Consider the following 22,330-nt stretch of genomic DNA (forward strand, 5'->3'; position numbering starts at 1 on the left):
GTTGTTTTTCTTTCTTTCTGAAAAAAAGGAGAAAAAGCATCCACCACAGCCCTTAACAAGAACTCTCACAGAGTGGACAAGTCTTCAAATTGGGCTGTGCAGATTAACCAAGGAAATGGTGACAGCACTTGGGCACTCAGACCTAACATGTGAAAGAGACGATGTAACGAACAGCTGGGGATTTCTGCGGCACAACTGAAAGACACAGGAAGGCCAACTGTTGACCATCCTCACTGAGCGCAGCTGCCGGTCTCAGGTTTGCTTCTGCAAACCTCGTCCCTCGCCCTCGCCCAGCTGCCTGCCGCAGCGCCTGCAGCGGCCCGCGCCAACCCGCCCCCGCGTGCCTGCCAAGGCCGACGCGGCCCGGATGCGACGGTGCCCTCCCCACCAACCGCGCACGTGACTGGGGGGGGGGGGCAGTTTTCTTACCCCTCCCCCTCCTCGAAACCCCGCCTTCTCCTGAGAGGCTGCGGCTTTCCATTGCGCCACTACCGGAGTGACCGCCGTGCCAGCCAGTCAGAACGCGACTCTTCCAGTAAGACCCGCCCCCTGTCGGTCCTGAGGTTCCTTCCCGCTCACACAGGAGTCACTTCCGAAGAGAGAGAACCGCCATGAAGAGGGAAGGGGGTGCCGCCCAACTCTGCTCCGACAGCCTCCCCGAGTCCCAGCAGCAAGACGGCAACCACGCACCCAACTTCTCCAGCCACAGCTCATGCCGCCGTCGCCAGCGGCGCCGACATGACAAGGCGCTGCATGCCCGCTAGGCCAGGTTTCCCCTCATCCCCAGCCCCGGGGTCGTCGCCCCCGCGCTGCCATCTGAGACCCGGTAGTACCGCCCCTGCTGCAGCGGGAAAGAGAACAAAGAGTCCTGGGGACAGGTACCGTGCAGAGGGCTGGAGAAGGGGCCGGGTCGCGGGGGCAAGGGTATGAGGGAGGACTGCGGACGCCCGCTCTTTCAGTTCCCGCCATCCTCCGCGAGCTTCGGGCCTCGGCGTTTTGCGGCCTGGCAAACCCCTGCCCCGCCTCCGCGCGGGGCCTTCTGGGACTTCGAGTTTCCTTTTCTGTAGTTGGGATGCAGGTCTCCGTTCAGTGACCGTAGCCAGGATGGCTACGGAGAGCCCGCCTTAGGTAGAACGTGATTTTTGTCCTTTACGATGGTGGACCCGGGGCCCTAACTGCTTAGTGCATATTTAGGTGGGTTATTCTGTACGTTGTCAGTTCTGATCGTAGTAGCTTAACAGTATAAATCTTTTCTAAATCGTGGGTGAGATTACGTACGATGGACGAGGGAAACCCTTCCACGAATTACTTTATAGCCCAGTATACACGATCATTCATACTTAAAAGGAACGTGCCGATCGGGAATGTGATGTTTTTTCCTTCAGTAACTACGGTTCTCCAAGAGGCGAGGTACCTTGTGAAGATTTTGTGGGAACTATGTAATGAGATGGGGAATTTTATCAAATGACATCCTCTGACAATAAAATATGTTTAAATTCTCTACGCACTTGGTACTGTCTTTTTTATTTTAAGTTTTAAAAAGCTTGTAACTTAAATTTAACAGTAATTTTATCTTCTAATATTGTGCTACAGGTCTACAATCCCTTATCTCAATTATGAAAGCCGGAGTGCTATGAAAATCAAAAGTTGTCAGTAAGTTTGGCACCACATCTTACTTGGCAGCCAAACCTGACTAGAACTAATGGAAAGCTGTATATGGTCATTATCTCATTAAGTGTATTTATATGCCGGAGAAATATTGATGCGTTCGCTTTGGGGGTGCAGTGTCACACCCGGTGGGGACTTTACATAATGCATCTAAGTTACCCCCTTTCTAAAATCCAGTAAATTAAAAATTCAAAAATACATTTGACCCCAAAAGTTTCAGATAAGGGCTTGTGAGCTGTTATAATTTTTTAAAACTAGTTATAAATAACTAATGGGTATTTCTGTGCATATGAAATTAGGCAACTGTTCCTACTTGAAAGTTACATTCATGATTATTTTACAGATTTCTTGTACGTTTTACCCAAAACCATTTTTCTCTCTGGTGTATTAATCAAAAAGGAGCCTGGGATCTCATATTTTGGGAAGAGATAGAACGTTATTTAGTAATTAATGTAAAGGCGTATTTAGTATAGTCTTGAATTAGCTGCCGCTTAATCCTTTCCTGTCTCTTTCCTCCCCCAGTAACTGAGAACATCATCTCCTTTCCTCCTTTGCAGAACCTCTAGCATTTCTAACTGTATTCTCCATTGGAGTCAATTTGGCTGGTATAATTTATTATATGCAAACAAATGCATAAATTCTTCCTTAGTCTGTCACTCCTATTCATTTCATAACCAGTTAGCCTTTCTACCAACATCTATCTCACAAACATGTGGACTCTCAGTAAACCATTATAGATGGATGTGGCTCCTTTAATGTGACCTGTAAAGTGTCCAAGGGACTTGGATTGTTCAAGTTTTCTCTGAGTATTCCCACCGCATAGTGGATAAATGTTTAGGGAAACTGGTCATATACTGCTTCTCTTTCAGTAAAATGAATACATTTTAGCAGGATTTTGGCAGGAAGTTAACTTTTTGCTCTACGTATGACGTTCCTTTTTGTGCCGCTGACAAATAACTCTAGAAATATAAATCGGAGTACAAATTCCGGTAATGTGATTCACTTTGTTTTACTGTAAAGTGCAGAAATCCTTAAAACAATTCAGTTTTTGTAATTGTTAACTTTCTTCCTTTTCTCTGTTTCGTGTTTTCTCCAGGCAGTGTGTTATTTTTGTAAATACCTTAAGAATTCCTAGATAAAAAATAAGATTTGAAACACTGTTTAGTCCTGAAGACTCCTTCTAATTTTTGCTGTTACTTAGATTAACATCTTACTGTAGTACATAAAGAGGATAGTATAAGCTTGGTACTTAATCCTTTTTGCCTTTTGGCCAGCATGCCCTTCAACTCAGCTGCCTCCCCAGATGGGCCAAATCACCAATATTGCCATTCTACCATTTACTCTGGTTTTGAGTCTGTTTAGGTTTTAGTCTGTTTTTATAATCTCCATTATTCGTTTGGAAAACATCTATTGAGCATTATTTTGTACCAGACACCGGAGATACCAAGCAATAGGATCAGATCCCCTCAAAATCATTTATTCTACCATGTAGCAGTAAGCTTGTCAGTCCCAGGAAGGACACTACCAATTCCATACTGGATCCATACTCCAATCTTATTTTGGTACTATAGATTATATAAACCTCAGTTGTGCTTTCATAAATTTATTCCTACAGGAAATGCAAATTATATTTTCAGTTTATTATAATCGGCTTAGCAAAGCATTCCTGCCATTGTCAGAACTTGATTAAACCAGGTAGTGAAATCAAATCTATATCCTGTAAACCAACTAGTATTCTCCCCTTAATCTGAATGATTGAGGTTTTAATATTTACTTATGTGATACCATATTAGTTATGCTTTTATTTTCAGGAAGCAGTCAATTATAGATTTCTTCAAACCAGCTTCAAAACAAGGTATGTATGCTATTAATGCATTTTTTGCAGGATCTTTTGAGGAGGGAGATAGATTCAATTTTTAAATTTCTCTAAAAGCTCTTATTTGATTAAACCTAATGTTCAAATTGAAAATATGAAGATGCAGTGTTTTTTACAAAGATAAACCAGTTCTAAGCATCATGAAGAAACTTTTTGCTGTTATGCTTACATTTAAAATATTCCGGTCAATAATATTCATAATGCATACTATTTTGATCCTCTAATAACATTTTATAAACGGAGCCATAGTGAGCTTACAAGATGTAGCAAAAGGGAGCTTTATGAAAGTAAGGTTATTAAATAATAAGCCATGTCTTAATCCCCACCCCCCCCATAAAATGTGTATCATCATCTAAATATTGACTTGAAAGTTTTTGTTATAGTTTAGTATTTTAAATATTAACTTAAATAAATATACAAAATGTAATAGATTGTGTTACTTTTAATAACATGCAATTTGTGTTTTAATTGGCCGTTTAGACAGACATATGTTGGATTCTCCACAAAAATCAGACATCAAATATGGAGGAAGTGGATTCTCCATCACTGGGACAGAACAGTTTGAAAGGAAACTATCCTCACCAAAAAAATCCAAACCCAAAAGGATGCCATCAGAAAAGAGCACTATTTTAGAGGCTTTCATGAAAGGTGTTAAAGAGCACCATAAAGATCGTGGTATACATGAGTCACGTCGACCTTGTGTGTCAATAGCCACCAAATATCCAAAGGCTGTTACAAAAGTCTATGTTCCTCCATATTGCTTGTCAAAGGAGATGAAGACACTGAAGAAAAAACATCGATCTCCAGAGAGAAGGAAGTCACTGTTCATTCATGAAAATAGCAGGGAGAAGAATGATAGAGATCGAGACAAGACCAGTGCAGATTCCAAAAAGCAGGCCACAGTGACAGAAGCTGACATCTTCAAGAACAGCTCTAGAAGTCTTAGCAGCAGGAGCAGCCTATCCAGGCACCACCCAGGAGAAAGTCCTTTGGGGGCTAAGTTCCAGTTGTCATTAGCTTCTTACTGCAGAGAAAGAGAACTAAAGAAGTTGAGGAGGGAGCAAATGGAGCAGAGAATCAACTCAGAAAATTCCTTCTCAAAAGCAAGCAATCTTTCCTTAAAATCCTCTAGTATAGAAAGAAAATGTAAACCAAGGCAGGAACAAAGTAAACAGAATGATGTCACACCTGGAAAGAGTAATCTTTCAAACCTGGTATGTGTAGTAATTACTGAATTAGCTTGGTTGCTGCTTTATTATATTTAGAACACTAAATCTAAAAGCATTTCATATATTTAATATTTTTTAACATTACATTGGTAGCTTTTGTTCAGGAAATACTGATACACGGCTTGTTTAAAAGCTAATTACATTAGGTTTCCTCCCAACTGTCCGTAGGACTCAGTAAAGCGGTATTTCTTGCCTTTAATTTTTTCATACTGGGAACAAAAAATCTTTCTTAAGGAAGTAAGCATTCTTTTTTTAGGCAAGTATAGTCATTTTTAAGTGAGGCTGTGCTGAAAGGAAATATTTGAGGAATAGAAAATCTAAAATGGTAGGAAATGGTTTAGAACAGAGGTTCTCAAAATGTGGTCCCCAGACTAATATCAGCATCACCTGGGAATTTAGAAATGCAAATTCTCAGGCTTAACCCTAGACTCAACCAGAAATTGGAGCTAAGAGTCCAGCAATCTACAGTTACCAAGCCTTCTGGGTGCTTCTGATGTACTTTAAAGTTTTGAGAATCACTGATTTAGATTATATAGAAGTCCTAAGGAATATAGATTCCTTAGAAGTCCTAAGTTGTCTTAGACAACTTAGATGATAACGCTTAGAAAGCTATCCAGATATATCTTAACTTCATCATATTCCCTTGAAAATAGACCAACTTTAGATTAGCATAAAAGGTGACCCTCTCCCTTAGAAAGATAAATACCTCTGTTTCATAGAGCCTCTCTATGTACAGATGGAATAAAGGAAGATCAGATACCAAGAAAAGGCAGTGTTGGTAAGATGCTATGAGATTTTAAAACCAGATAGACCAAAAGTAAACCAAACTGTGACACTTTAAGAGTGAATGGAGGGGCGCCTGGGTGGCGCAGTCGGTTAAGCGTCCGACTTCAGCCAGGTCACGATCTCGCGGTCCGTGAGTTCGAGCCCCGCGTCAGGCTCTGGGCTGATGGCTCAGAACCTGGAGCCTGTTTCCGATTCTGTGTCTCCCTCTCTCTCTGCCCCTCCCCCGTTCATGCTCTGTCTCTCTCTGTCCCAAAAATAAATAAACGTTGAAAAAAAAAAAAATTAAAAAAAAAAAAAAAAAAAAGAGTGAATGGAGATTGTTGCCTTATATATTGCTTGAAAATGTATTTGTAAACTCCAGGGTTTGTTTGCAAGGAGTTTGGGGTCTTTACCAGGGAGATTTGCTAACAATCAGTGGAGGTTTGTAACATTTGCTCCATCCTGAGATTTCAGTGTTTGGTGGTGCATCAGCACTTGAAGTATTGAAGAGTAAGTTGTATCTGTTTAATTGGCAAATATTAGGCTTACTGTTTATCAAAATAATGGTATAGTGCTCTAATATTAATCTTGAATTAATATAAATCCCTAAATTTGTATTTTGAAAACTGGCTTTATTTTTTATGGCATTTTTACCTTTTTATGATATAAAGGCCTTTCGTTTTTGTAAAACTTTAAGAGTTTAAAATATTTTACTATAAAAGTTTGAGTTTACCTCCAAATGAAGTGCTTGCTTTATTTGGTCTAGAAATCTGTGTTTAGATGTTAGGAAGAAAAGTTCATATTCTTTACTGGCCCCAGTTCCTAATTAATTTTTTCTCATTTTGCTAAAAGGAAAATGGACATTTCTCAAGGAAAAGAGCCTCTTCTGATTCATGGGAACCTGCTTCAGGTACAATCAAAATTAATTTATTAATTTTTAAATAAAATTGTACGTCAGTGGCACTTTTTAAAAACAAATTTGTTTAAATGCACAGTTGGCTTCCTAGAGGTGAATTGAATGTCTCAGATTAGTTAAGAGTTTGGTAAAATTACATTGAAAAGGAATAGTCCTTGAATTTAGTTTGTGTAGCCCATGGTTTGTCTTGACTTTTTTGCCTCTTTTAAGAGTTCCTAGCAGCAACATGTTTCTCATTTTGGTATTCAGTGTTCTGCTGAATTTGCCTACATCAAGCGGCATAATCTTACTGAGGTCTTGGTATTATAGATGCGTTGTATAAAGTTGAAACTGCTATCATGATCCAAAACAGTGTTATCCTAATATTTCAAATACTAAGATACCTTTTTTAATATCAAATTTCAAGGACACCTGTATGATAACTGGTTTGTACTTCTAGTATCTGTTGGCTGAGCAAATAACATAATAACAAACAGCTAGTGTTAATTCAGTAATTCCTAAAGTATCTTTACCTTTTTTTAAACTAGAAAATAGAACAGTATAAAATTCAAACACTTGCAGAAATTTAGAACAGAAAATGAAAGGCCCTTAGAAATAACAACCATTAATAGTCTAGTGTATCAGATTTTTTTCTGCCATGATTACAAACTTTGAAAAATGGATTTTACAGATTTCTACACTCAGTAAAATACAGTGGACATAATGATAATAGCCAAGGTTTATTGAGCACTTACTGTGTGCCATGCCCTCTTCTATGTGCTTTTAACTTGTTTGATCTTCACATCTTTTTAAGATACTTTTAGAAATGAAAAAACAGGTACAGAGAGACAGTTGTGACTCCTTGTTCTTCAGGTTTCATGTAAAACTCTTTAGGTTTTTTTTTTTTTTTAAGTATTTATTTTGAGAGAGAGCACAAGCAGGGGAGCAGCAGAGAGAGGGAGAGAGAGAATCCCAAGCAGGCTCCAGGCTGTCAGCGAAGAGCCCAATACAGGGCCTGATCTCACAACCATGAGATCATGACCTGAGCTGAAATCAAGAGTCAGGTGCTTAACTGATGGAGCCACCCAGGTGCCCCTCATGTAAAATTCTGTTTTTTATATATTCTAGAGGTACATTGCATTTTGACCAGGTGATCTCAGGTGTTAAAATCTGAAACCATAGTTTACCATCATAGAAGGAGCTTCTAGAATACAGGAATAAATTTGAAGTTTTATGTGGTTCTTAAAGTTTTTATTTAATTTTTAAAAAAATTTTTTATGTTATTCATTTTTGAAAGACAGAGAGAGCACAAGCAGGTGTGGGGCGGAGAGAGAGGGGGGACACAGAATCTGAAGCAGGCTCCAGGCTCTGAGCTGTCAGCGCAGAGCCCAACGCGGGGCTCGAACTCACGAACTGAGAGATCATGACCTGAGCCGAAGTCAGACGCTCAACCGACTGAGCCACCCAGGCGCCCCAATTTTTTATTTAATTTTTACATTACTGTTGGTTTTAGTGATCAAATTTCATTGAATTTTGACATTATGAAGTACAAGAACAATAATTTCTTAGCAATGAGATTACTCCTGTACTCACAGTATTACACATTTGTAATAAATGATCACTTTGCACTGAGGTGAGCAGAAGAACAAAATATTTTTAGGTTTGCTCTGCCAACATAAGGGGCTGCTGGTGGTGGTGTTGCCACCAAGCTCTTCAGCTTTTTTTCTCTCTGATAATGACTAAGATAAAAATTCTCTTCAGTTCATGGTTGCAAATTTCATCAGTGTTGCCTGCAGTAGTTTCATTTATACAAACCCACATACTGAAGTTTTTGAACAGTGCTTGAAAAAGATGTTTTTTGCATATTGTCACAGGCAGATTTAAGATGGTTGCCTTCACTTATATTTTTATTTCTAATATCTTTGCATGTTTCATAATCATTAATTATGGTTTTATACTTTTTAAAAATTTATGTTATTTTTTTAAGTTTATTTATTTATTTTTGAAAGAGGGAGGGAGAGAGAGAATCCCAAGCCGGCTCCGCACTGTCAGCGTGGAATCTGGTGCAGGGCTCAAACTCATGAACTGAGCCACCCTGGTGCCCCTTATGGTATTGCTTTCTTAATAAATACACATTTATACTGCATTTGACCATCAACAGAATATAAAGGATATAAAGGGCTTTTTCACTCTAGATAACATGAAGAATGCTACTGCTATTATACTTCTCAGTTGTGAGGGTGATATATATAATCACACCTTTATTAATCACACACAAGTTAAAAGATGTCAGAAATGTTGCTAAAGACATTTAGCCCTGGGGTCTTGCAGAGTCCTGTCCTTGTGCTGCATTCTGAGGTCCAACTTATTGTAACATCCCTTGCTTATTCTATAATTTATTAATGACCTATCTTCTATTAATGAACATTTGGGTTTTTACCTTTTTTTGTATTTACAAACTCAATCCCTGTCTATTTTACATATATATTAACAGATATTTGAAATGTGCTTAAACAGTCTACAGTTTGTATAAGCAGTGCAAAAAGAATCATGCAGGTAACCCACTGCCCTAGAGAACTTGCAGAAGGGGAGCCTACCTATGGTACCAGTTCAACGTCCTCTAATTCTAGGTGTCAGAGCTCTTAATAAGCTGCTTTTTCCTAAACTTTGCCCAAAAACAGTTTCTCTCTCCTCCTGGTCAGGTCTTCAATTCTTGAGCAAAGCAGGAATTTCTCCTCATTTCTAGCTGTATATAAATTGATTTCTCTAGGAGGATGGAACTGAATTCATACTGGCGGTTCTGTAGGTATCTTTTTTGTAACCTCAAACTTAAAATATTATCAGTGTAAATCCACCCCAAGTCTTCTTTTTCTTGGTTATGTGATTTCTAATCCTATACTCTAAGGGACTCCTGTTCTTTTTTATATGACAGTTAACCCAGTAAACTGAGTGGGCATAGGATGGTTTTTTCGGGTAATAGGAAATATCTGGAGAAAAATGGAGATAGCAGCATTTGTTTATTAATTGATTTTTCATGTTTATAAATTGAATTTTTCAGATTATATATTAAATTACCCAAATAATTGCTTTTAACTCTTGAATTATTTTATTTTCTTAAACTGTTGATGATTTAAGGACATCTACCCATATGCAGAGAGAAACTTGATTTGGGGAATACCGATTATGTAAATAGTAATATTTAATGAATAATGGGTTTTAATTAATGACACTTTATTTATTTATTTATTTATTTATTTATTTATTTGGGGGTGGGGGCAACAGCAAAGGTTAGAGAGAATCCCAAGCAGGCTCCGCACTGTCAGTGCAGGGCCCGACACAGGGCTCAATCCTATGAACCTATACATCACACTTTTAAATACAATGAGAAATTTTTTAAACTTGGTTAACTCAAATAGATATGCTTTACTAAAGGTCTTCTGGATGAAACTCCTAAATCTAGGTGGCTTAAAACAACAGAAATTTATTTTCTCATGGTCCTAGAAGCTAGAAATCCAAAATTAAGATTATTAGCAGGGCCGTGCTCTAACCAGTCTAGGAGAGAATCCTTCCTTGCCTTTTCTAGCTTCTGGTGTTTGCCTACAATTCTTGGAATTCCTTGACTTGTAGATGCAGCACTCCTATCACATGGCATCTTTTCCCTGTGTGTTTTCACATCATCTTCCCTCTTCAAGTGTGTTTCCATGTCCAAATTTTGCCTTTTGAAGGAACCCAAAGAGAAAGGTACTTGGGTTCAACTAAAATGCCTCCCTGCTCCGCCCAGAGAAGCACGTCTTTGTGAGAACCAATGGAAAGGAGCTTGAGGTGCTGCAATCCATTCCCTATGAATTCATGGCATGATAATGTAAAAAAAAAAAAAAAAGATTGCAAATTTCCCCTTTATCTAAGGACACCAGTTATGACTGCATTAGGACCCACCCAAATGACGTCATTTTAACTTGATTACCCCTGTAAAGATCCTGTTTCGAGTTAAAGTCAGACTCTGAGATTCTGGGAGTCATTTTCCAGAATTCATCCACAACTCATAACTCAGCTGAAGACTAGAAGGATGCACAGGAAAAATTAAACACTGGCAAGAGAAACTTGGGTGGATTTTTTTTAATTGAGAAATTAAAATTTGTCTGCTTTCAACTAGTGATTGTATACATGTTTTAAGGTACTATAAATTTAGATGTAGAAGTATTTCATTTCTGGAAGCAGATAGCCCTTGGTCTAAGAAAGAATATCTGAACTTTGAGGGAAAGTGCCTTTCCAATCCTTTCCATGATACAGATAAGCAATTTTTGTGTTTGGGGAGCAGCACCTTAAATTTTGTTTGGGTGATAAACTTTTAATAGCTTTGGAATGAAAATGAGCATTGTCATTAGCTTTAAATTTCTTAAGACACCAGTATTTATTATTAATAAAATAAATGGTAGTATGAACTCTTTTTCCTTATCCTACATATGTTAAATAATCTCAGCCTAAACTTTTAGAATTTAAGCTTTTTGTTGGAGTGTTCTAAACACTCACTGAATAAACTTTACTAAGATAGGAAAATATACTTTTCACTAATCTGGCAAAAATTAAATTTTAGCAGGGTCTAAGCAGAATAAATTCCCTGACAAAAGAAAAAGGAACTCTGTGGACTCAGATCTGAAAAGCACAAGAGAATCTATAATGCCAAAAGTAAAAGAGTCCTTCCTTGAGAAGCGTCCTGACGGATCACATCAGAGAGAGAAATTTATAAAACATATTGCACTGAAGACACCTGGGGATGTGTTGCGCTTGGAAGATATATCCAAGGAACCCAGTGAAGAAGTTGATCGCTCCTCTGGAGGCTTGGCACCTTCAAATTCTGGCCACCATTCTTCCAGGAATAGTGACCAAATCCGTGTGGCAAGTACCAAAGAGACTAAGATGCAGAAACCCCACTTATCTTTACCTCAGGAAAAGTCTGCCGATAAAAAAGCTAGCAGCCTTCAGAAAAATAAACCTGCTAGCTCTGTGGCATCAAAGGAGACAAAACTTCTACCTTTACTTTCCCATGTTCCAAGTGCTGGTTCCTCTCGGGTACCATTAAATGCTAAAAATTGCACTCTTCCAGTTCCTAAAAAAGAAAAAGAGCGTTCCTCATCTAAAGAATGTTCTGGGCATTCTACAGAGTCCTCCAAACACAAGGAACACAAAGCAAAGACTGATAAAGCTGATTCTAATGTATCTTCAGGGAAAATTTCTGGGGGATCTTTGCATTCAGAATATGGCACTCCTACAAAGTCTCCCCCAGCTGCTTTGGAAGTTGTGCCATGTATCCCAAGCCCTACAGCACCTTCAGATAAAGCCCCTTCAGATAAAGAGAGTTCAGGAAATTCCAATGCAGGTAGCAGTGCACTGAAAAGAAAACTAAGGGGTGATTTTGATAGTGATGAAGAAAGTTTAGGTTACAACCTAGACAGTGATGAGGAAGAGGAAACATTAAAATCACTGGAAGAAATAATGGCTTTGAACTTCAATCAGACTCCCACAACTACAGGAAAGCCTCCTGCTCTTTCCAAGGGGCTTAGATCTCAGTCATCAGACTATACAGTAAGTAGTTCTGTGACATTTATCTTTACTTGAAGAGGGAAAGATTGATTAGTAGAGGGATAAATGGTTAGACCTTATTTTAAAATTTAGTATTTGTTGTGATTCATAATTGGACTGAAACTGGTATAGTTGTTGTTTGGTTGTAATGGGTTTCCCGTATCTTTAGTTTTATTACTGTAAATCAGTGGTCTCCAAACTTTTTAGATCATACACACTTCTATTAGTAAAAAAAAAATTTTTAAGCATGTACTCCAATATATATGTATACGTATAGATTATATACATGTACCACTATACTACTGTGTACTTGCTAAAATATATACAAAAACAGAATTTAAAAGGAAGAAGAGAAAAGTATTTTCCTTTAGAAGTTATGTAGAAGTTACTATAGACTAAGTTCTACTGGAGTTTCTATAGAAGTTCCATATAAATAGAAGTTCTATTATTTTCTTCCTGCACCCCAATGGATCACCTTGCACACCCCCTGCTTTGGAGACCACTGCTGTAAATGAAGGTAGAGTGTAGAAATGTTGTTAATTGTGGTGTGCAATTTTATTTATAAAGTGCTTCATTCTATCTTGGGGATAAGCTGCATTAAATTCTAGTATGTCTGTAAAATTTGGTGGGGAAGGTGTTAATGTTCCATGGTAACACCTAAAAATTGGTAGTTTGATTCCACTAAAATAGAATTTAAAAATAAAGACAGGGTAGCCATGGAGCCCTTGGGTGTTTGCAGTCAGTTCCTAAGGCTGGCAGGGTTTTGTAAGTAGTGCCTTTCCTAATAAATGGTAAAATCAAATTGCCTGCAGTACAAAATAATAGATTTAAAGCATGATGGTGAAAATTCTCTAAGAAAGGTATCCTCCTGGCCTAGGTTATTAAAAGCGAAAATATTCTTTAGTACTCTGAATAACTTAAAACATCCCAGTTCTTCTAAGATATGTTATGAAATATCCTTAAATTTTCTTCTGTTTTAGGAACATGTTCATAGTGGAACATACACAAATACTTTAGAACGTCTAGTGAAAGAGATGGAAGACACTCAAAGGTTAGTTAGCATCGTGACTACCTTGATAAATTTAACGTTCTCCTTATTTGCTTGGCTGGCTTTCAGTTTACCTTAAAAAATCATGAGAAATTCGCATTTTGTGCTAGTACTATTACCGCAGTTTTGCAGTCAATTGTGTTAGAAATAAAGTATTCTTGTTCACAGGCTGAGTGAAAAGCTCAGGTTTTTATGGTTTACTGCATTCAGTAATAATACAAATTCCTTTCCACTTACCACAACTAGAATCTAACTAGTAGCTGAAATTCTTGATCAAAAGTATGAGGAGAATTTTTTGTGCATTTTTTTTATTGTGATAAAATATAGATAACTTCAGTTACCATTCTAATCATTTTGAGATGAGCAGTTCAGTGGCATTAAGTACATTCACATTGTTGTGCAACCATCACCACCATCCACCTCCAGAACTTTTTTTTTCATCTTCCCTAATGGAAGTTCCATACCCATTAAATAATAACTCCCCATCTTCCTCTTCTCCCAGCCCTTGGCAACTACCATTCTGCTTTCTGTCTGTATGAAACTAACTACTCTGGGTACCTCGTATAAATGAGATCATACAGTATTTGTCCATTTATACTGGCTTATTTCGCTTCGCATAGAGTCTTCAGGGTTTATCTGTGTTGTAGCATGTATCAATTTCCTTCCTTTTTAAGGTTGAATAATATTCTGTTGTATGTATATACCACATTTTATTTATCCATTCATCCTTTGATGGACACTTGAATTGCTTCTATTTTTTGGCTGTTGGACGTGTTGCTGCTGTGAACATGATGTAGAAATATCTCTTCAAGTCCCTACTCAATTCTTTTGTGTATATACCCAAAAGTAGAATTGCTGGATCATACAGTGATTCTATACATAATTTTTTGATGAATTGCCATACTGTTTTCCACAGTGGCTGCACCATTTTACATTCCCACCAGCAGTGCCCAAGGGTTCCAGTTTTTCTACATCCTCACCAAGACTTGATATTTTTTGGTTTTTTGGTAATAGCCATCCGAATGAGGATGAAGTGGTTCCTCATTATAGTTTTGATTTTCACTTTCCTAATAACTAATGATGTTGAGAATCTTTTCATGTCCTTATCAGCCATTTGTATAGCTTCTTTGGAGAAATGTTTATTCCGATCCTTTGCTCATTTTTGAATTGAGTGCTTTGGGGGTTTTTTTGTTTGCCTAGGTAGAACTTTTTAAAATATTCATATGTTCACCTAGTCCAGATTTTGAAACCAGCATGGCCAGACATGGTATTTCCACATCAAGTTGCTCTTAAGGAAGAAGTGTAGAATTGTGTGTCTCTCTCTTTCTCTCTCTCTCTGTCACTGTACCTCTCTCCCTCTCTCACACACACACATACACACACAGAAACCAAAAAGTTGAGGATCATAATGGCCCTAATAAAATTCGCATCACTAGTTGCAAACTGATTTTGCTAATGAGGGGAAAAATATATTCCTTATTTAAGGAATATCCTCAAAACTACCCCAGAGAACTTCACTAAAAGCTCAGCTGACTTGAAGTGGGTATAGATGTGTCCCAAACTTGATAAACAGGTTAGCTAACCATAGGAATTACAATTAGTAGGTCGGAAGTGTTCCCTTTTCTACATTTAGTTAGAGAAATTATGTCTATTATAAAATTCTTTTAAACATTTTCATGAATTCATGTGATTTGTGTTGTCAGATCTGAAGTGGTTTATTTAAATTGAACGTTGTACAGACCAGAGGCAAAGATGCTAGTTTGATGTGATGATTGATTCTTTCCTGTATTGATAGAGCATTATATTTACTGCTCATTTACTATTGTCTTATACTCATCTACTGTGGGAAGGGAGCTGGGAGTAAGGACCTTGATTAAAATAACTTATTCCTGGCAGCAGTATAAGCAAGGACTGCAGAGCTAGATTCTCTGGCTTTGAATCCCAGCTCCTTGCATTGTGAGCTTGAGCAAATTAGCTTTCCTAAAGTCTGTTTCCTCATATATAAAATGGGTAATAATAAACTACTACATGGGGTTGTTGTGAGGGTGAAAAGAATTAATACGTAAAGTCCTTAGTACATGCCTGTCACGTAGTAAGTGCTCAGTGTTAGCTATTGTGATGCTAGTGAAGATGACAATGATGCTGCTGGAAAGCCTGATTAACATGGTCAGGTTGTGTTTTATCTTTTGGTGCTGCTTTTAGGCATAAACTAAAGATTGTTATTAGGGTAAACCATTTACTGTAACATTCTTTCAATTCTCAGGCTAGATGAACTGCAGAAGCAACTACAGGAAGACATAAGGCAGGGCCGAGGTATTAAGTCCCCCATCAGAATTGGAGATCAAGACAGTACAGATGATGAGGATGGCCTCTTAGAAGAGCACAGGTATAGCATTTTTCATAATGTATACTCTATTTAAAGCTTACATTTTTTAAATTTTGTGTGAAATAAATGGACCTTTGATGGGTTATTTACTTAGTAATCTGTGATGGTTTTCTAATCCATCCATGATGAGTTTGAAGGATAGATGTTAAGGCCAAGTTGCATTTTTGTCTTTTCTCCTGGTTATGGTTTCTTTTCACACAGACCCATTTACTGGTTTTGGACTAACTACTAGCGAAAAGTGGGAGGAACAAAACACATGTTCTCATGCTAGTCTTCTTATCTGGAATTAACATTGTTCCTAAGAAAAGTTTTCTTTGTACCCAACCTTTAAATACAAAACCATAGACAGTGTAACTGTCTGGTATTTAATAATTTTTTTTTATTCCAGGGAATTTCTAAAGAAATTTTCAGTTACAATTGATGCTATTCCTGATCATCACCCAGGTGAAGAAATATTTAATTTCCTCAATTCCGGAAAAATTTTCAATCAGTATACCTTGGATTTAAGAGACTCTGGCTTTATAGGACAGAGCGCTGTAGAAAAGCTTATTCTTAAGTAAGTAGAAAAATAGAAAAACATTTTACTTTTTCCCATATAAAAATTTTCCTTAAAGGAGTTCTAACTGGCATAATCTCCTAAAAGATTAATTTCTGTGATAACCTATCCAGTTTCCTAATCCTCATTACTATTGTTTTTTGTGTTTTATTAATTATGGAATCAGTGTAAGATGGTCTCTTGGCATATTACATGCCTAGCTAATAAAGATTAGTTGGGATTAAGATTAGCATATAATAACAGCAGCTGTCAAAATAGCAGGGGCTTTAAACAAGAAGTATATTCCTTTCTTATGTGAAAGAAGTTCAGAGGTGGGAAGTCCAGGACTGGTGTTCCACCATATAATCTTTCTTTGCCACCATCCTTAGCACCTGGTTGCCTCAAGTGCTACTGGTCTTCCAGTCTTTACATTCAAATTCCCAGAAATCCCACACATTTCTACTTATGGCTAGTTAGGTAGAACTTAGTCAACATGGCCACACCTAATTAATAAGGAAGACTGGGAAATTATTTTTGTTTCAGGCAGCAAGTGTACCTAGATAAAAATCAGTGTTCAGTTGCCAGGAGGAAAGGCAAGAATAGGTATTGGGATGGGCAGCTACCAGTCTGTACCACAAGGCCCAAACTGGTCTAATTTCTCTCAGTGCGTGAAATCTCAGATCCAGGGAGATCACATTAATTCCGGTGGTGAGGTTTTGGAAGTACAAACCCAAGCTGGCAAAAGCAGATGATGCGCTAAGCTTGATAGATACTTTCTCAACACTGCCAGCTAGTGTAGATTTGTCCACCACATAAATCTGGAGGTAGGCCAACAGACTGGATCAGCTTTAGGCTATCACTTGAATTTCCTTTATGAGTAACCCATCCATATTGGGGTAGAGTCCACCTCCATGGACTGAGGATGGTGTGCTTGCTCGTTTCCCTATAATGTCAGATGTGATGGTGGTAGAAGTTTCTTACCGTGAAAGTAACAGTCATTAATTTCATTTTGTTTTTTCAGATCAGGAAAAACAGATCAAATTTTTTTGACAACACAAGGCTTCCTTACCTCTGCCTATCACTATGTCCAGTGTCCTATACCTGTGTTAAAGTGGCTGTTTCGGGTAAGAGAATGTTTGGGGAGTATTGTTGTCTCCTGTTGCATTTCCTAGTCAAAAGCAAGCAAAATACCACATTTGCACATTACTAGAGAAAAAATTAGCTTATCAAACCCATGATTTCAGTGGGTTAAAATGAGGCAAAAAGAGTCAGTGTAGGTAGATTATAAAGGAAATGCTAATGCCAGTAGTGTGCAGAATAGTCCGTAATGTTAGTTGTGCCTAAGACATTTCATCACACTGGTAAGTCATTATTATAGTTAGGCTTTTTTTTTCTTTTTTAATGTTTATTTTTGAGACAGAGAAAGACAGCGCAAGTGGGGGAGGCGCAGGGAGAGAGGGAGACATAGAATTCGAAGCAGGCTTCAGGCTCTGAGCTATGAGCACAGAGCCTGACATGGGGCTCAAACCCACGAACCAGGAGATTGTGACGTGAGCTAAAAAGTCAGACGCTTAACCGACTGAGCCACCCGGCCACCCCTAGTACACTTAGTTTTAGAAGAGTTCTAATTCTTACATTATCTGTTTTGGGGGTGGGAGCTTTGTGGGGTTTTTAAAAATCTTTTTTTGTCCCATTTTTATGGAGATTAGTGCATAGATATTTTTAGGATTTTACTTGTTTTCTAATATTTCCCCATTTGTATATAAATATCTCCAACCAAATGTTTCTCTTCCCCATTCATGTTTAATTCTTAAGTCTACTTAAGTAATTATATAAATTTGGGGCGCCTGGGTGGCTCAGTTGGTTGAGTATCTGACTTTAGCTCAGGTCATGATCTCACAGTCCAGAGTTCGAGCCCTGCATCAGGCTCTGTGCTGACAGCTTGGAGCCTGGAGTCTGCTTCAGATTCTGTGTCTCCCTCTCTCTCTGCCCCTCCCCTACTCATGCTCTGTCTCTCTCTCTCTGTGTCAAAAGTAAGTAAACATTAAAAAAAATAATAATTATCTAAATTTTGGGGTGCCTGGCTGGCTCAGTCAGTAAGCGTTTGACTCTTGGTTTCAGCTCAGGTCATAATCTCACAGTTTCATGGGTTCGAGCCCTGCATAGGGCTCTGCACTGATAGCGCGGAGCCTGCTTGGCATTCTCTCTCTCCTTCTCTCTTTGCCCCTCCCCCACTCACACTGTCTCTGTCTCTCTCAGAATAAATAAATAAACTTAAAAATTTTTTTTTAATTTTATAAAAAGTAATTATCTAAAATTTTATATTATCTGCATGGTAACTTTGTAACAAAAAAATATGATTATTGTGTGTGAAGTGAGAAGTGAGAGAAACATAAGGAGTTTATTCTGGGATTTAAGATAACATCTCAAAGAATGATGAGAACCTAGATACTCCAGTGTAGCCTTTTTTTCATTTTTTTCATATAGCTGGCATTTTTGAGTCCCAGGTGCTGGAGAGAACAGCAATGAGAAAACGTACATTTCTGATCCCCTGAGAGCCACATTCTAGTACTATAGAGGAGACAGACAGTAAATGTGCATATTTAGAGATCTATTATGTCACGTGGTAAGTGCTATGAAGAAGTAGTAGGCTAGAGTGGATACAGAGAAGTATCAAGATGGGAAAGTTTGCTTTTTTAAATGTATGTGTAAGAGGGGCGCCTGGGTGGCGCAGTCGGTTAAGCGGCCGACTTCAGCCAGGTCACGATCTCGCGGTCCGTGGGTTCGAGCCCCGCGTCGGGCTCTGGGCTGATGGCTCAGAGCCTGGAGCCTGTTTCTGATTCTGTGTCTCCCTCTCTCTCTGCCCCTCCCCCGTTCATGCTCTGTCTCTCTCTGTCCCAAAAATAAATAAACGTTGAAAAAAAAAAAAAAAAAATTTAAATGTATGTGTAAGATAGTTGATAATGAGTGCCTTACTGATAAGGTGACATCTGAATAAAGATCTGAGAAGAAGGTGCTGGAATGAGTCACGCCACTGTGTGGGAAAAGGGCATTCTAGGCAGAGAGAATAAGTGGTGTGGACCATGAGGCAGGAGTGTTACTTCCCACGGTGAGGAGCTTCCTACTTGGACCCCGGTAAAAAAAAAATTTTTTTAAACAGTCCTAATTAAATCAAAATTTGCCTCCCCGTGGTTTTTGTATAGTGGTACTAATTATCTTTTCAAGAGCTCTCCAGAATACGTTTCATCTAACAGTCCTTCGTTCATTTTAAAATAGCTATCATGACCCTCATCTCTCCCCAACACTAAACTTTCTCCAGTCACCAAATTTCTAGTCTCTTTACTGATCATCTTTCTGAATGACCTTCAGCTCCTAAAATGTGTCCCCCATAAATGCACATATGCTCCAGATAAGGTCTTTTTTTTGTTGTTTTTTTAATGTTTATTTTTGAAAGAGAGATAGAGTGCGGGTGGGGGAGGGACAGAGAGAGAGAGAAGACCCAGAATCTGAAGCAGGCTCCAGGCTCTGAGCTGTCAGTACAGAGCCCAAAGTGGGGCTCGATCTCACGAACCGTGAGATCATGACCTGAGCTGAAGTCAGACACTTTGCTCCCAGATAAGGTCTTAACAGCAGTCTCCAGTGAGACTCTTTCCCATCTACCCACTGGCATATTTTTGTTTTATGCTATATTTATACTTTACGTATATTTTATATTATATATACGTAAATATGTATAAATATATGTTTTTATATATTTTTTATTTTATTTTATACTATTTTATACTATAGTTAAAAATTTCATTTGCAGTCATGCCAGAGCTTTGTTATTCTCTAATTATGTAACGTATCTTTTCTTAAACTTACAAGTAAAATTTTGCATTTATCTGTGTTTATTTTTATCTTGTTGATGTGGGTCCTCATATCCTTTTTTTAAATGTTTATGAGAGAGAGAGAGAGAGAGAGAGAGCATGAATGGGAGAGGGGCAGAGAGAGGATCACAAGCAGGCTCCGCACTACCAGCGCAGATCCCAATGTGGGGCTCGAACTCATGACCCATGAGATCACAACCTGAGCTGAAATCAAGAGTCTGATGTTCAACTGACAGAGCCACCCCGGTGCCCTCCTCATTATAGCCTCTAAAACCCTGATGATAACGTTAAAGCATATCTTCATGTAAGCAGTTTTTATACTCTTCGTATTTATTATTTGAAAACTATAACAATCATTAATTACTTTTTCTATGTAAAACACTGTCTCATCTCTCTTTTTCAATTCCAAGTCCATTTTTCATGATGGATGGAGCATACCAACTTAAAACTATTTTTTCTTTTTTAGAAAGTGTGTCAGAATTTATTTTAATGCTATGGTTCTAGCATTTTTTTTTAATCTTTTTGCCCAAAGAATACGAAAACACTAACTCAAAAGGATATATACATTCTTACGTTTATTGCAGCATTATTTATAATAGCTGAATTACAGAAGCAGCCCAAGCATCCATCAATAGATGAGTGGATGAATATGTACATGCAGCACACACATACACACACAACGGAATATTATTCAGCCATAAAAAAGAATGAAATCTATGGTACTAACAGTTTGTAAATTTAATTGTTAAAGGGTAATTAAAATGTTCGCATTTTCATGATTTTATCCTAAGTGTGTAAAACTAGAAAGACACTTTACTACTTTTTAAAAGCTTTTCCAAAGGGATTCACACTTAATTTTGAAAAGTTCAAGTAAAATTAAGATTTTTTTTTAAAGGCTTGTTATTATTTAAAAGGCATTAGCCTCCCCAGTTTCCAGGGACTGCTACATTTTAGTGTTTTCTAGATTGTTCTCTGTGTGTACATAGATTGCTGTATGATAGTATCAACAGAATGTGTTCCGCCTTACGGTTTTTTTATTGCAGATAACAAATTATTTTCACATCAGTATAGGTATGTTGTCATCCTTTTCAAGGGCTTTATAGTATTCTGTTGTAGTGTTATGCTGATTTATTTAACCCAGTCTCAATTGATAGACATTAGATTGTTATATACACCTCTTTACACATTTAATTATCTCCTAGTATTGTGTTGCCCACCTTAGAATTCGTTACCCCCCGAAAAAGATTGTTATATAAAACTTGTCCTGTTTCCAAACATGCCTTTGAGGGGTGCTGCCCACTAGTGGCAAAACATAACACAAACATGATAACCGACTTTTTGACTCAGGTTGATTTTGAAAATGGCAGAAACACACAAATGACACAAATACTAACATACAGTAACACAGATATGCCTGATTGAAACCAGAGTTTGAGTTATTCTCCCTTATGTGTTAGATTTAAATTTACTATAATCATAATCTATGGCTACAAAACAAAAGGGTAAGAGGAATGTTTTCCCCTACAAAACCACTTTAAAATTACTTTCAGGGGTACGTGGGTGGTTCAGTTGGTTAAGCATCCAACTCTTGATTTTGGCTCAGGTCATCATCTCTGGTTCGGGAGCTTGAGTCTCCGATCAGGCTCTGCCCTGACAGCATGGAGCCTGCTTGGGATTCTCTCTCCCTCTCTCCCTCTGCTCCTCCCCTTCTTGCATGTTCTCACACTCGCGCTCTCTCTCTCTCTTAAAATAAATAAACATTAAAAAGATAAAATCACTTTCAATATGTCACATGATTCTTTAAAAATTTTTGAAACTTGAGATTTTGTTCCCAAAAAATGGTCTTGTAAAGTTAAATTATATGCCTCTGCATATAAATTCTGTATGTAAAAAGGCTAACTAGATCAAAGTATAAAGACAATAACCTTGCTTAAATATTACCAAATTCCTTTTTAAATTTTACCAAATTATACTTACACTAAGCATTCTACCTCTTTCCTAGTACCCTGTGAATACTGGGTATTATCAATATTCTCGATCTTTAACAATCTCAAAGTCAAGCTTCTCTTGACACGCTAATGATAGCTTGTCATTTCTCTTTGCATTTCTTTGATTACTAATGATATTGAACATCTTTTAAAAAGTATATTGGTATATTAATTTACATGTATCTTTTCAAATACTTTTGCTAGTTTATGATCTGATTAGATCAACTATCAATCAGCCTTTTCCTTGATGATTAAACAATCAGCATGTTTGAATTGGAGGGGCCCTGATTTTCGAATCAGACCTGGATTTAAATTCCAGCTCCTCATGTATTACTTTGGGTAAAGTATTTTAATTTCTCTGAGCCTGTCTGCTTATATGTAATGATGTATGACCACTTCATAAAACTATTGTAAAGTATTCAAATGAAATGCACATAAAATACCACATTAAAGGAAATGCACATAAAATACTTTTATGTATGCATGGCAAA

The 22,330-nt window shown here is 37.8% G+C and overlaps 1 protein-coding gene across 4 annotated transcripts in view; it reads left to right on the top strand.

Moving 5' to 3' along the window:
- The first annotated feature begins 568 nt into the window (after positions 1–568).
- SLF2 (SMC5/6 complex localization factor 2) overlaps positions 569–22,330 on the top strand; it is a 48,390-nt gene continuing 26,628 nt past the window's right edge. For 2 of the 4 annotated variants that reach the window (XR_015241789.1, XM_025918167.2), the window contains exons 1-9: positions 569–878; positions 3,480–3,523; positions 4,025–4,758; positions 6,391–6,448; positions 11,028–12,016; positions 12,994–13,064; positions 15,325–15,447; positions 15,836–16,003; positions 17,004–17,106. Coding sequence is in view for 3 of the 4 variants with exons in the window: in XM_025918167.2 (XP_025773952.1) it covers positions 739–878; positions 3,480–3,523; positions 4,025–4,758; positions 6,391–6,448; positions 11,028–12,016; positions 12,994–13,064; positions 15,325–15,447; positions 15,836–16,003; positions 17,004–17,106 (2,430 nt within the window). In the remaining variant the exon portion in view is untranslated. Of the gene's footprint in view, positions 879–3,479; positions 3,524–4,024; positions 4,759–6,390; positions 6,449–11,027; positions 12,017–12,063; positions 12,531–12,993; positions 13,065–15,324; positions 15,448–15,835; positions 16,004–17,003; positions 17,107–22,330 lie in introns of those variants that run through there. The other 2 variants (XM_086680660.1, XM_086680661.1) reach the window with 2 other exon arrangements.

The sequence above is a fragment of the Puma concolor genome, chromosome D2, assembly GCF_028749965.1.
Source record: "Puma concolor isolate L17-30 chromosome D2, mPumCon1.1.hap2, whole genome shotgun sequence".
In the NCBI taxonomy this organism is placed as follows: domain Eukaryota; kingdom Metazoa; phylum Chordata; class Mammalia; order Carnivora; family Felidae; genus Puma; species Puma concolor.